Source organism: Taurulus bubalis (assembly GCF_910589615.1).
Source record: "Taurulus bubalis genome assembly, chromosome: 11".
NCBI lineage: Eukaryota > Metazoa > Chordata > Actinopteri > Perciformes > Cottidae > Taurulus > Taurulus bubalis.
The window spans coordinates 17,077,420-17,092,894 of NC_136599.1; the positions used below are offsets into that span (position 1 = coordinate 17,077,420).

Sequence of the window (15,475 nt, forward strand, 5' to 3'; positions counted from 1 at the left end):
TCACCACTTCTTAGACCAAACTGACTGACTTCCAGAATACTGCAGAGAATTAATTTGTTATTTCTGCCAGAGCATTAAAGAGCAGTACACTTTGTATTAAGATACGCTGCTTTGAGGAATACACATCTTTGTTTAATTAAAATGCTTGTCTGAAACTATGCTGAAATATGTGGCTTCAGGTTCTATGTTATGGTCACAAAACATTTTTTTTTTTTTGTCATGTGTAAAATAATAAGTCAAAGTGTCTGCTGAGTTATGCTTTAATTCACACATAACAAAACAATGAAACACCGAATACAAAAGTGATTAAAAGAGGATCGTGTTGGTGAGATTATGGCAGCATCTCACCAGACAAAGAAATAAAACAGATTAAATAGTATAATAGTATGTTCATATTGTCATACCATTATTACAATAACGATTCTGCAAGCCTTATGCCCAAACACAATACCCAAGCTTCATCTTGGTTGTGTTAAATTGCAAAGGATGTAAAAGTCACCATGTAAAATGTTCACATAGCGTATAAGTACACAAACATTGCTCATGTCAACGAGCACTCAGGATTCAGCCTTGATACTGGTGTACTTGATCTTCCATCCCTTGTTTTTCCCACTAGTGTCGGATCTAAACGCAATATGCACTTGGTAACTTCCTGTGTCAATGCGACCTGGTGGCACTGATCCACAGAAGGGTCCATACTCTTGTCCAGCTGTTGAAATCTTGTAAAAGGGGAAGATCAAATAAGACAATTCATTAAATGCCTTACGGATTTATGTCTCGACAAAATTATGCAGGTAGCAGCACGGCCGTATAGTAAATCACCCGAGGAGGACAAGTCCGTAACAAACTGCCTCTTCAGGCATGAGGAGGAATACATTGCTTGTCACATGACTAACCTTCAACATATCATATGGACAAGGGACATCTGAGTGTCCCTCTATGTCAAAGGGTTCCAGGAAGTGCAGAATTATTCTGGAGCCCTCCTGCAGACGGATGGTGTGGTCACACCGACTCATGGGTGGGTAGGGGCTCGGGTAGCCCTGACTGGTCAAGACCCCAGATGGCGAGGTCAACAGCTGGCCGTGGCATGGCACTGTGGGAAAGACTCACACAGATTAGAATCCCACGGGAACATGTTGAGGCATGTTTTAGATATGGTGTCCAGTCCTCAGGGTTCCAAGCTCTCACATGTTAATTTAAATGATTACAATTAATGATCTACCTGCAACAATGAGGTACTGGCTATGAAAAAGTTTTTGATTGAGAAGAAAACATTTCCTGTCAATTGAGACATGTCCTAGCATCGTAAATGATGGGATTCATGGGGTGTGTAAGTGTGCAGACCGCTGTTGCGGACAAAAACAAATGAGTACTGCAAAGAGGCTGAGTTCCTGTAATTCATATAATTAGTACGATCTTTAGGCAGGTAATCATTTTTGCCTATTCATTGCATGATTTGTTTTGTCACCCCATTTTCCTCTGGCAAAGAATAATAATTTAAGGCAGATCAACTGGTAATTGTGATTAATCACCTGGTGTCAGTACACTATTTATGCTGCACAGGTATCCATTTGTAATGCCACTTTGAAGTTGATTTTCCCTTAGGAATCGACAGTAATTAACCTTGCCTCACATCAGCTGGCAGAGATCAACTACTTGATGCATCAGTGCGCCTTTTCAGTCTGAAATTATTTAGCAGAGGCCAGCGATGATGGAAGGAAATCCAATCTAATACAATATCAACTGTGTGTCCGGAAGTTTTTCCGAAGATTTGTTCTGCAGTACGAATGCAAATAGCCTTGCTTTCCAATAAGTGTAATTATATGTTGACAACACAACCATTTGAGCTTATTTCACCCTTAGCATTTTTAGCAGCATGTTTAACACCCCAATACCTCATTGTCAAATGGCTGTGGAATTAAAGTATGTTGAAGCCAAATACATCAAACAGAAGTCAATGCAGTAATCTCTTTGCTTCACTGCCGTCAATATCTGGAGCTGAGCTGCAGCTTGAGAAACACCATGAACCGTATTGACAGAGATCATTATATAGTCAAAAGCTGTGTGCCAAGCTCTTAACACTGAACCTCACGATGCAACTTTTGATGGATCTCCAATGGACAGGCCTCTTAAGCTTTAGTCTACATGGCTCTCACCTGTGCAGGATCTTTTGTTGTCATGAAGAAGGTATCCTTTTCTGCAGGTGCAGTAATATCTGCCGATGTAATTGTGGCAAAAATGATCACACACTGTTTCCCCATCTATCTTGGACAGACACTCGTCGATGTCTGTTAGAGGCAGAGAGGTTAGAGAATGAAACACAATACAGTATGTATTTTCCAACATACTTGAAATACTTGGAAAGTAGAGGGGCCTATGAAACTGTTGTAAAGCCTAAATGTGCCTCAACTCTAACTAACTAACTTTCTTGAGTGTGTGTCACCACAGCTTTTACAGGCCAAGCAGACACCGAATGAGTCTGGTTAAATGCAAACAACCGCCTGACGTTGAAAGAGAAGTTTGAGGTATTAATTGCATAAAAAAAACAGGCATCAACTCTTAAGTCCCAAAAGTAACTTGATGATGACAATTACATGAAAATCAAAAATGTAAGGATGCAAGGACAACGAAACATAGGAAGAATGATTTGTAAACTTCTATTAAACTGCCAATCTATGTTCATATTAATTATGTTATTGCATTTGGACAAACTAATTTCTTTCTAAATATGAATTTTAAAACATTACTGTGTATACCTGGGATGATATAATCCTGCTCTTATTTTTGCTAGAACCTCCCTTACACACTGCTTTGTGCAATTACAACCACCAAAAACGGTGTCTGCCTTTTGGCAACAAATGTCACTATTCTGCTTCACCTTCTGCGGTGTAAAATGCTTGAAACCCCGTGAATCGTCCCTCGTTAGAGTAGTCGCTCCTAAAGACCACTGACATGAGGTTCCCGGCTGATAGGATGATGGTGTTCCTTGGGGTGCTTTCATAGTTCTTCTCTTCCTCGCCACAGAACCGCAAGGTTTCATTCCCCTCTGCCAAAACCTAACAAGGTCAGAGGCCTTTTAGTCAGTAAGCTACGGACTTCGGTGCAGATCATGGTTGTTGGAGTGTCTCCAGCATGTTACCTGGACATAGTCATATTCACACTGTTGTGAGGGTTCCACGCTGAAGTGGCTGAAGTAGAGTTTGACCCTGTGGCCATCTGGGACAGTGATGTTCCACACGTTGAGCTGGTCGTCAGGGTATGCCTGGGGGAAGTTGGGGGAGTTGAAGCTGCCGTATAGCCCTGTCATTTCCACACTCAGTGAGACATGGAGGAGGGGAAATAGGGCAAGTACACAGCACCTACTGGGCAAAATTAGGTGTGATGGCAACAGTTTCACGGATTATTTTGCACAAATAAAATGCTAAGTGACACTCACCTGGTCATGTTGGCTTCACAGTCTCCAGATATTTGCGCGTTTTGGAACAGTTCACCTTCAGTGATCCGAGGGTAAATGAACCCTGCTGCCGACATTTAGGTAAACAAAGCGAGACGAGCACATGATCAGTTTGTCATCATTCCCTATCTCCCTCGGCCGCTGAAATATGTACCATAATCATGTATATTAATTTTATTCTGTTTAACTATTAATATCACCTCATCAGTTTTTACACGTGGGAAATGATCATTTACATGAATATGACACAACTATACTATTCCATTGAGATTAATTGCATTCACCAAACACAGGAAGGAGACCGACAGCACTGACATGGATGTCTAAATCAAACTAAATCTGAAAAAAACACATGCAAACACACACATTTTAGGAACCCTTTGTATAGTTTCTGTCACCTTTGAATGGTTTAATGTATTGATTTTTATTTTAGAATTGATCATTTTAACATAAAATCTTGAATTGAAATATTAAAAAAAAAACTTAGATGGACCTGTATCACACATTAGTGTGCTGGGAAACTTTAAAAAGTGATGCTGGTCAGATCAGACGCATGCTATTAATTATTACAGACCCGCTGTCACGATTGCTAGTACAAACTTAAAACAATATATATACTCACTGTCCCCACAACATTTAGCATGAGGTTAAATTCGGCCAACAAGAGGAGGAACCAAACGCTACAGACAAGATCAGTTCAATGATTTAATGGTCACAAGGCCAGCAAGGGTCAAACAGAAGGAAATCCCAACAAGAAAAGGGTTGATGATGATGCACATGGCAACTTGGGCGATGACGAAAGTGGGAACAGGTGCGTAGATAGCAGGGATGTCAGGTGACCAGGACTGACAAGAACATCTGAGGGCATCTACTGGATGTTATGAGGATGGTAGGCCTAGAGAGCGAGAGGACAAAACACCGACCCTAAGTTGCTCCCAATGGGCAGGCCAGCACCTTGAAGGGCAGCTCTTTAAACTGTAAAGTACTTTCTCTACTAAAGTAAAGCCGCAATATAAATGCAGTTCATCAGGAAACCAGATTGCATCATGTTGTTTTTTTTTTTAAATGTATTTGTACATGTCTGTGAAATGACAAATGTATGGTTAGACTTCATTGTAAAGGCTTTCACACTGAGGGAATTGCACAGTAATCATGCTGTCTGTTTTGATGGAATATGAATATTGATGGTATTCTATAGTGATGGGGCCATTTCAACCAGCAACATAATAAGTAAGCTTGTAATGACCAATACTCATTTCCCCAACGACAAAGCACTAATGGCTAGTATTTGAAGTGAATTATAATAATTATCCACGTAAGCACGTAAACGTTTTTTTTTTCTCTTCGCAAACGAATGATGGAACTCTCTATAAATGGTGCCATAACCTTTTCCTTTTTGGCTGATTGTGAGGTGGTTGGTCGTTGAGCCACTGTGAAGTCTGATGGCAGATGTTCTCCTCTTGGATATCATCCAGCTGCCACTCAGGTATTGATGCTCTAGCAGAAATTACACCCTTTGACACTAAGCATTCCTGGAAACGCTTACTTCATCATAAAAAAAGAACTGTTGATCATGATTACGGCGTTCATGTTCTATGCGTCGTTCAGACCCAGTGTCTCATTTCCGTTGCCTCTGGGAGTGCGAGCTTTTAGGCTTCATTTCCATGGAACTCAGTGGGATCTCACAGATGAGAATAAAGAATGCTCCTGGGCTTTTTTAACTTAAGCTTACCCTTCAAGGAGCTGCATCCCCCCTCATTTCACTATAAACCTCCTGATAAACTCCTTCCTTTTGGCCTAAGTGCATTTTGCACAATTGCTTTAAACATATCTCTTCCAGTTTTACGACTTGGTAAAGAGAGATCTTCTCTTTCCCCCTCATGAAAGAATATGTCCTGTTATATAAATCGAATGGCATGCTATTGGAACCTTCTGGCCATTTCTCTAAGACTGGATTGACTTCTACCAACGCAGTCAGGAGTACTTCCTCAGCTACCACTCAGGCACCTACCGTGACGTTGATGCTTGGGAGATTTGATCTCTCTCTCCCTATATGCACTGTTAGCCACTCCTCTTGTGTTGCTGGAGATAGATAGCTTGTGTTGCTGAAGACGCACTGCAACCAGGGAAGGGCCTAGAGTGGATCCTTTTGATGATCTGCTGTACGCCCCAATTCCATAATCTTTATCCTCATCGCACCACTGCTCCTAACCCTTCCTGAGTGAGCCTTTTCCACATGAGATATTTGAATGTTGTTTGGAAACGCTTCTTCATTTTGCGGCGTCATCGATGACAAAAGGGTAAAAAATCCTATTTTGAAAACACAAACTTATCTCTTAAGACAATCTGGGGATATATAGCTTTCTGAAAACCCCAAAGTATTTCAAAACGGTTTGTAACAAAATGACTCACTGCAAGTGTTGTTGGGATGAATGTCCCTCGCTGAATGCAGTGTTTCAAGTAAGTCTACTCTCTAAATGTCATTGCAGTGATTGCCATTGAAATGTCAAATCTGCTGTTATTAGAAGTTGCAAAGCAGCTGATCCTTCATTATGTACTACTTGCTTGCTTTATTGACTGAACAAAAAAAACTTCTTTGTGTTATCTGCTGTTCTAGAACCAGCACCTTTTACATTGCATGCTTAGCTGCCCTGTTTTATAACCGTTTCACACCCGGGGCTCATACCATTCACACCCTTAGATCACGCCTTAAGGTGTGAAAAAAACGTATAGATTGTATCCGGCAGTATTCAATAATACAGGTGATAATGAAGGGGATAATAACACAATCAGTGTATTAAAGCTGAATTGAAGTTGAATCATGAATTTTGGGCTGTTTGAGGAGCTTGAGGAAGAATCAAACAAAAGAAAAGAAAGTCTTTTATTTTAGAATAATATTGTCCAGTTAAATTGTAACTTCTTCATGAGAAGACTGCCTTGTACAGGCAGTGCCTGTTTACCGTTTGTATCATTGCCTGTTAGTACCGACCTGGAGCTGCCAATGGAACAACTGCGTACATCACAACAGCAGCCGTTTTCTGATTCGCAGCTGGGAGCCTTTCACTCAAATGAAAGTCACTGGGGTGGATGAAATGCATGAAACAACATTTATGTTTCCTAATTCACTTTCAAAGAACTGTCTCCAAAAAGCATCACCTGGTAGCACCATCAATTCAAGCCTCAGTGCTCCGTGTTTTTTTTGTTTTTTTTCATGTAGCTGTGTCCTGTGTCACCTGAAGAGCTTTTATGAACAAAGTACAGTGTGTTTGTGCATGATCAAATCTTGAATGTCCATGCGCTGTCTGCACAGAGCTGGTTCCCCTGCTTGCTGTACCATACCTTAATGAAGCACTTCCTCATCGGAAGTCAGTCAGTCATTAAATGAAGAATAGGCCACCTGAGATCAAGTAAAAAGAAGAAAGGGCAGTGGTTGTTTGTGCATCTGGAGAGTCAACCAAAGGCAGGGATAGAGATGCTCGAGGAGAGAGCGCTTCAAATCAATGTGAATAAGATGCTGGAAGGAGGCAAATGTAAAAGTTTCCTTCATTTATTTCTCATTTGAATATTTTGAGCTAAAAAAAAATGGAGATACTAGCAGACTTTATGAGTGTTACTACATCCTTCTGCCATCCTCATTATTATCATCTTTGTCCTTTCCACTGGCTGCAATCACAGTAGTCTTAACCACGCACATGCTGTAAACTGTAATTAAGGACTTGAATAAGTGGGGATGTGTCACTTTAGCTGAACACCGAGAAACAATGTAGAGTTAATCCACTGTAATTTGCTCTTCCGCTGTAGTTATGCAGACAAAGATAGGATTTAGGCTTCCACAGCACAAATAAATTGCAAATAAAAGACAGTTTAGAAGCAGCACGGGGCCAAGTGTCTCTTAGTATCAGATGTTTATTCACCGACTGTCAGCGTCTCAACTTTCAATGCAGAAATGTAAAATGTTACTGGCGGGAACATACATACATTTCATTTGCGGAACAAATGAAAAAAAGGTTTAGAATTCTGTGGCTTCTTGCCGTTCCGGGGACTCGCCATGTTGCTGCCTCCGGGCCAGATGTTCACGAGCCAGAGAAACAGAATTGATTGAATGCCGTCAATATATTAACACTTCTCTTTGTTCTGTGGGGAGCAGCAGGTTCAGTTCTGCTTCCATTAACAGTGCCATTGTTAATGCTTATTGTGCGTGGGCACGGAGAATACATTAAATGGCAAAAAAAAAAAAAAAAAACTGGAAATGTCTCGTAACAGTTTCTTGCTTAACACTCCCTTCAGTTTTCTTCAGGCAAGGTTTCAGAAAAAATTCTTGAAGTGAAAATAGGACTTGCAAATGAATTCAAAGAAAGAATGCAATTGGTGCTGTGCTCCCATCTTGGCTCAAAGAGAATACAGCTTTGCAAAAAAAGGAGGGTTTTAGATAAATAAAAACTTTAACAAATATGAAATCTTAATAAATCCAGTTAGAAGTTGTTTGTTTGTCGTAACATTTATTTTCAAACTACACTTGACTGTGAAACAGGATTGATTGAATGCTGTCAATATATACTGTTATTTTCGTGTTTCTAAGAATAACTAGGCAAAATGAATTGTTCTGTTTACTGATGCTGCACATATTAGTAAGTGTTGTTTTGCTTTACACAAAATGTGATTTATTTTATGTTTTAAGTTATTGTATGAAGTGTATGCCCCTATTTTAAACCTGAATTAATGAATAAATACTTGATGGAAAATATATTAAGGTTAAAAGACAGTATTTAAAAATCAATTATCCTAGAAATCCACTAAGATCCACTAAGAACAAGGGTTGTCTTGTGTCACTTGAGGATGAATGCAATGCTAGCATATTGCTGTGACATGTACGACTAAGTGTCCCAATCGCTAGTCCCGCATGTTCAGTGTATAATTTATTGCACATCCCGGTAACCAGCATCCCCGGATGCTAATGGGAAAGAATGGCTCCTGATGAATTCATGTTGAGCCTTTTTGTGCTGGATTTCATTCCTGACGTCAAGCCCATTACTCTTTAGATTTGGCCCGCACTGCTCTCTTTCACAGATAACAAATACGGTCATTTCTCTGCTAATTCAAACAGGCCCCAGCTTTAGCAATTCAGTGCGCTGCCATAAGGCAGTAAAGCATTCAGTGACGTTGGTGGGAACAAGTAATGATGAGAAATGGCACACAGGTGCTGCTCTCGCTCTGGAATCCTTTCCTTCATTAGGGCGTCTGACGCCACCATGCTTTTTCCTTAATCACGTTTCAAACAGCTCTCTTTCACAAAACTACTGAATTACAATTTAAAGCGAGGAGAGAATTTGTAATTTGCTCCCCCAACATAACTTTCACAAGTTAGAAAACACCTCCAAGAAAGAAAATGACTCACCTCTATTAAGTTCTTGCTAAGCCTGCAAGTGATCAGCAGTGAATATTTATTTTAATAACATAACTCATGACTCATTGTGAACACACGCATGCCACTGATATGAAACTATATAATAGTACTGACAGGCCATGACTCAATAGCTCCAGTAGGTATATTAATGGTGGGTTATTTCTTGTATAATTGATTAAACATTTTCGGGTCTGTTAGGCCTGAGAAAAATGATGGTCAGCCTGAACATTAAACATGGATTTCCAATATGAGTAATGGCAAGACTCTCGTCGGCGGCAGCGAGGACTTCACATGCTATTAATAAATGGAAACCATCACTGTCAACCGTAATACTGTGGTAACATTTAGGATGTGGGTTTTTGTGTGTGTCTCTGTATCGCATCCAGACCATTTGACATACGCGGATGTCGTGTTGTTAGAGAAACTGCAATCAGGTGTATTGCTATCCCACAAGGGCCCAATTGTCCTGAAAATTGTCTTAAGCAGCGCTACATACTGAGGGAAAATAACATTACTTGAGATCCTCATCTGCTGCTGTGGCAACCAATCTCTAACAGGTGCAAAGGCTGAGCTAAGCAAGGACTATTCTGGTAGCTAATCACGGGATTGTCACCCTTGTGATTAGAGGCCTATAGTGTACACATCATACAGGACTCTGGAGTGCTTAAACAAGACAGTCAATATCATCTTGTGTTGCTTTCCTTCCTCTCTGCAGTCCTATTTTTCTAATGACACTATCAGCATGAGTGGCTCCTGGTCATGAGTCTGAGGCTTAGTGTAAACGCCAAACTAATGAACTGTGATGGTGACTCCCTTGGCTATGTCACAATGGACCCTCTAATAGAAGTTTACCGACTATAATACAGCAGCCCTCAGTGATAGAAAATGATACACCGATAAGCACAAATTGTATTTGATATCTAATCAGCTTCCCTCATCATAAGATCAACATTTCACAACTGCTGAACACAACTAATAGAATAGAGAGTGACCTTGGCAGTTATTATTTTTGCCTTTAAAACCCCATTGGAAATAGTTTATTGAGGCCCACAGCCTGGTTAAGGTCTCACGTTTGGTCTTCACAACCTTGAAACACCAAGTATTCACATTTAGACACATTCTCACAGCAGGAGTCAAAACAGATAACGTGATAAGATTAGTTGCCAGTGTAGAGAGTCATTCAGCTGGTCAACGAAGCACAAAACAATTAATCTTTACATGTTTTGTACTGCCACCTAAAGTACAACCCCACCCCCACAGCATTGCACCAATGCCTCTGCTCCACTGCTTGTACAATAGTCGTATTTGTGGCTGCTTAACTTGACTCAAATGTAATGGTTTGTGGTTTGAAATATTTGTTTTTTAATTAATAAAACATGCAAATAACTATTTCCATGCAACATTGTATTTCTGGCATTGTAAAAACTACAGAGATATAGTGTTCTATAAACTGAACCCCTTTATTTTTGTAGGTCTGGTAAGTGTAAAATTGGCCTTACATGGAAAATCTGAAGATAACCCGCTGAGCAATTCTGGGTGATTTGACATCAACATGGTTATAGCCCACTGGTCTAACATTAGGCTGGAAAGGTTCAAAATTGAATGATGTCATGAACTGCATAGGATGTCACAGATATAAAGCATTAGGTTTCATAAATGAACACTTGTCCACCTGCTTTTGTGTTGCTGTTAGTCTATATTGTACGGTAAAATTAAGTGAGTAGCTAATCCCCTGTTCTTTCACCCAGCACCATTATCGGGTCAAATAATATATTGTCCAATACTTTGGTTTGTGACCACATATCTGCAAAGCTAACAGCTGTACCTAAAATGAGATGGTGAACATTATACCTGCTTCTAAACATCGCCATGTTACTAGTACAGCCTCATAAAGCCGCTGTAGACTCTTTATGTAGTCAAAACGTTTTCAGTTTTTAGTCTTATTTATTCTGTCTACTGGTCGTCCTAATTACACTGTAGAGGGAAAAAAAAACCTCAGGAGGTAGTTGTCATCGTCGGCACACTAATGAGCTATAGTTTAAGAAATCTCACATTAAACTGATAAGTTTGATACTTCTTGCAACAATAAATGTAACCTGCGGTTTGCATCCACACAGCTCTTAAAGGCCTTCGCTAACCAAATCGTTGAAACCGTGTGTTTTCTCTCTCACACCCAAAGCAGTGGCATTCAGAATGAACGGGGTCACTTCAGTGACCGCCTTGTTGCATCCCTTCCTCGTGCTGGTGACAGCTCATTTTCGGAGCCACGGCTTTAGCACTGAAAGAGCAGAGGGCCCTATAATGATGAGCTTTTAGCGCTGGCACTGGGCGGCTGAGTAAGCCATCAGGCATCATTAGACCCTGCTGGGGAAAACAATCTCTCCATTCCCATCGGTGCTCCCAAACAGGAGAACTCTTTGAGAGGAATATATCAGAGGACACTTTGGCATGTGTGTTGTGTGTGTGAGAATACTTTGCAGTGGGGCATCATTAAGCTGCCGTAGACTCGCTTCTCCCAATGATGTCGCTCTTTATGATGCCTTTGAAAATGCATATTTCATTTAATCCGAGACGTCTTGTTGTTGATGTATCTCTTACTACTTACTTGCTATGAACTTGATTAAAAAAATAAAATAGGGGGCAACGAATCAACAACAGGAAGACGTCATAATACAATCAACTGATGAGAGTAGAGTCCTTGAAAAGGTACTAATGATCTTTCAACAGAATGCAAACCCGCTCCATAGACAGCAAAGCAGGTCCATTATTACTGCTGGGCTTTTCCTTTCCCAGAGAACATTTTTTAAATTGGTAACTGATGGATTTATTTGACTTCAAAATGCCTCAGCTAGTCCACCGTACTGTGATCTGGATACAACATCTCAAATGTCACAAGTAAACAAATTGAGCCCGGCTGACAGAGATGAATAAGGCTGCTGCAGGCGCCATGTCCAAAGTCACTGGGTTAATAAAGTACAACGTCCATCATCTCCGTTTCTAAAACAACAAATGTACACTCACTGTATAATGTATGGAATAGAATTCAGGAACGGGTTTGATGAGTATTTTACCTTGCTTTTTCTTCACTAAGATGTCAATTTAACATGGTTATGTTGTTTTATTTTCCCAATTTACTCTGTTACACATTGAATCAATATGCTTTGAGTACACAGAACACATGCTATTAACAACGTGTCAGCCGCGGCAACCTGAATGTGTAGAACATTCATTTGAAAGATCATTAAAGTCCCTTTCATATGGCCGAGCGTCGGGTGTTAATTTGGCCTGTCTTGACCGATCGAGGCCAGGTAAGCGAACCGTTTGATGTTAACCGTAGCAAAAGTCTCACTCAGGGATGAAAATTAGTTCTGACACATCCGTGAAATGCAGAGACAAGCAGTGCTCATGTAGCATTCAGTGAGGCTGAGTTTAGCGGGAAGGGGAAATCATCAGGTATAATACGTTTGTGTCTCTAAAACCGATCCCTTTTGGACTACACCTCGTGATTTGACAAAAATGTTGACGTGAAAATATTAATTCAGGGAATAGTTTTCCGAACTACTAGATGTCCAGCAGTCATTTTAATATACAATGTATATTTGGTTCACTTTGAAGTTGTTTTTTCCTGGTATGAGTAGCACCAACAAAACCTAAGTCTTTGTTATTTTTAAACACCGGCACATATGAAGTCACATTTAAATTTGAATTACACAGTTAGGCCTCAGCACTCCTTTCCCTCCTCCTTCAGATCAAAGTGAATGCCAATAAAATGCTTTGCTTGCAGGCATCAGCTTTGATGTCGCTCCTCTGCATGCTCATTTGAGCCCAGGGCCATGGTGTCAGAAGTGGACAGCACCTCGACCAACATCAAATTGTTTTGTGTTCATCATCTCAAACTCAGAAAATACAGATTGGCATCAGAAGCTGCCTCTTTATGGAGTAGACATATTTTTTTGTTTGACATCTCTCTATTCTTAACATGATTATGTGTGTTGTTCTCACACAGTCCAGTGGCTCTCTCACAAGCTGTAAACCTGAATATGGGTCATTTGGTTCGATGCCTTTCACCGCACATAAGAATGAAAGACACTGTGTGATGAACTGTAATCAAGTAAGCCCACAGAAGCCTTTGTCTATTCAACACCATTAAAGGGAGCACTTGCCAAAACCATGCAATTACATTGCTTTGAAATGTGTTGAACTGTAACTCACCGTCAAATGGTGCTTTCTTTGGATTATGCAGCCTTGTTCAATGAAGACTCGGATGGATCATTCAAGAGCTTTTTTTCCTAACTGTCAATAAGAAGGAAAAGAATGTCATCACGGTGGCTTTTAATGTTCCACCTGTAATTGAATCAGTTCTCTGAACTCATTTTAACTCATGTCTGTGCGCCTGTGGAACAAGCACACTTATGAGTTATTATCTCTTATTCATCCTGTTCGGGAAGAAAATGAGACGGTAACCCAGTTGAGGAAAGAGTCTGGAAGCTTTGCCTCTACTCTGGCTGTAGAGGATTTGTAGCGACTCTGGTAAACTATTGTACGTTATTTAAGAATTCATATATTTCCTAATAGGTATTTAATTTGACTATTTCCCAGTGCCAAACATCTGCACAGCAATGGGCATAGATTGTAGCTGGCAGTAAACCGCAGCTGCTCGTCGACGTTTACAAGAAAACAGCAGTTACATGTCAAGTATTAACAAGAGCTCAATAAAAATAATGAAAATAATTATCTTTTAGCCGAGGTGAATATTTGTTGTTTGCTCCGAGACTCAATCTGGATTCAATTTTGCATTGCCAGTTTTGGCATTCATACAACACACAGCTTGATCTGATCAACACCGCAGGGCTGGCTGCCGAACCCTGGATACTATTCGATAATGTGCTGAAAGTGCACTTGTAATTGTCAGCCATTATTCAGCAGTCCTCTAATTAATGCAAAGAGTTGTTTTGTTGGTTTTGTTTGTTGGTTTTCGCTCAGCGTGTTGGGATTGGCCATCTATTCACAACCATGAAAACACAGAAACAGTGCTCATTTCATCTGGCTCAAACAGCGGATGTTTCCCCTGCATGTAATTTCTCACATTAAATCCATTAGTTCACTTATAGGGACTTGAAAGTCAATATTTGATTGTGGCAGCACCTACTCCACTCCCTCCCTTAGCAAGATAAAAAGATGTACATTACACTGTGACAGTGGTTGTAAGGCCAGAAGGACTAAGAGAGCATGGGGCAATTGCAGTGTGACTTATCGAGGGTCAGGCCGCCCTCAGCCGACCAGGGTCTCGTTTGCAGCGAGCATCGAATACCGGGTTGATGGGGTCACACAGGGAACACCTGATTATCCCAACATGTGTGTACACAGTGTGCTTTCACTGTCAAACCGTGACTTCAACTTCTTATCATATATATCATATATAACACTATATACATCTTTTTTCTATTTCTATTCACTGTTTTATTGTACAACAGGCTGTGTGTGCTTTAACTGCTGCTGAACATCGTTGATTGAACTTTCCTGTCTTACTGACATATTTAACGACCAGGGATTAGTCACTGGAACGTCTCCCTCAACTCGTGCATAGGAATACCACTGTCTGGCTTCTAATAAAACATTTGCAATTTGTTTCACATTACAGACTCTCAAGTTGTTGTTTTTTACATGTATATTTATATCTATACAACAGTAAAATGTATTTCCATTTAATTACGCCATTTTCCTATTCAATGTTTTATTATATTTTGGGCTTTTTGCCTTTTTAATTAATAAGATGACACAGCTGGAATGAGACAGAAAGCGGAGAGAGAGAGGGCACAACGTGCAGCATATGTCACCTACCCACCTGCCCCAATAATTGTAGAGTTTTTATTTGGAAATCAATTATATGCTTTTAATTTAAGGATCTAATTGTGGCACTTTAATTCATTATTTAATTTGGAATTTTAAATGTTTTCTGACACAATCTTCATTTCTCCTTCAATATAGTTATATAATTTGTATATGATCTTCTTTACCTATGAACTAAAAAGATAGTTATACGGCAACAAGTAGCCTACAAAGCAGAATAAGTAAGATACAAATATTATGAACTGTACTCTGTTATCTCTTATGACCAGCACTAAAAAAGGCTTTAATGAAGAAGGGGAAAATTGTCTCTGAATACTTAGTGTGCCATTTATGACTGCAACTGTTAGTTTTTTTAACAGATATAGAAATGCATAATATATTTCCACAATTTTTGTGTAGTAAATGTTCTCATCCACAATAAAAATACAGCAACCATTTTGCATGAATTTGGACTTTGCATTTATATTGTTGAAGCAGGTGGAACATGACCTTTTCTTTTTGAACAATTTACAAAAGCACTTAACTGTGATAACCATCTCAAACGTTACATCCATGCTTTATTGTTGACCCTTAATGAAACAGGGACATACTTAAATACATATATTGTACACATAAAAAGATACATAAGTAATTTATATTTAAACAGACACATTGTGTCAGGGAAGTCCATCGATGTCTGACGGGTGTAGATGATATGTACAGCTGAGGTCTACTACAGTTCATGAGGAGCCGGTCGGGAAGGAGTGCAGGAGGCAGGCAGAGCACTG

General features: G+C 39.9%; 1 protein-coding gene across 1 annotated transcript; it reads right to left on the reverse strand.

Moving 5' to 3' along the window:
• Positions 1-557: 557 nt before the first annotated feature.
• On the reverse strand, positions 558-3,531 carry masp2 (MBL associated serine protease 2; the record flags this gene model as incomplete). Its single annotated transcript, XM_079225821.1, has 6 exons — positions 558-719; positions 897-1,093; positions 2,157-2,288; positions 2,879-3,056; positions 3,140-3,359; positions 3,437-3,531. The coding sequence occupies 6 exons, from the start codon at positions 3,529-3,531 to the stop codon at positions 558-560; spliced, it is 984 nt and encodes a 327-aa protein (XP_079081947.1).
• Positions 3,532-15,475: the final 11,944 nt, after the last annotated feature.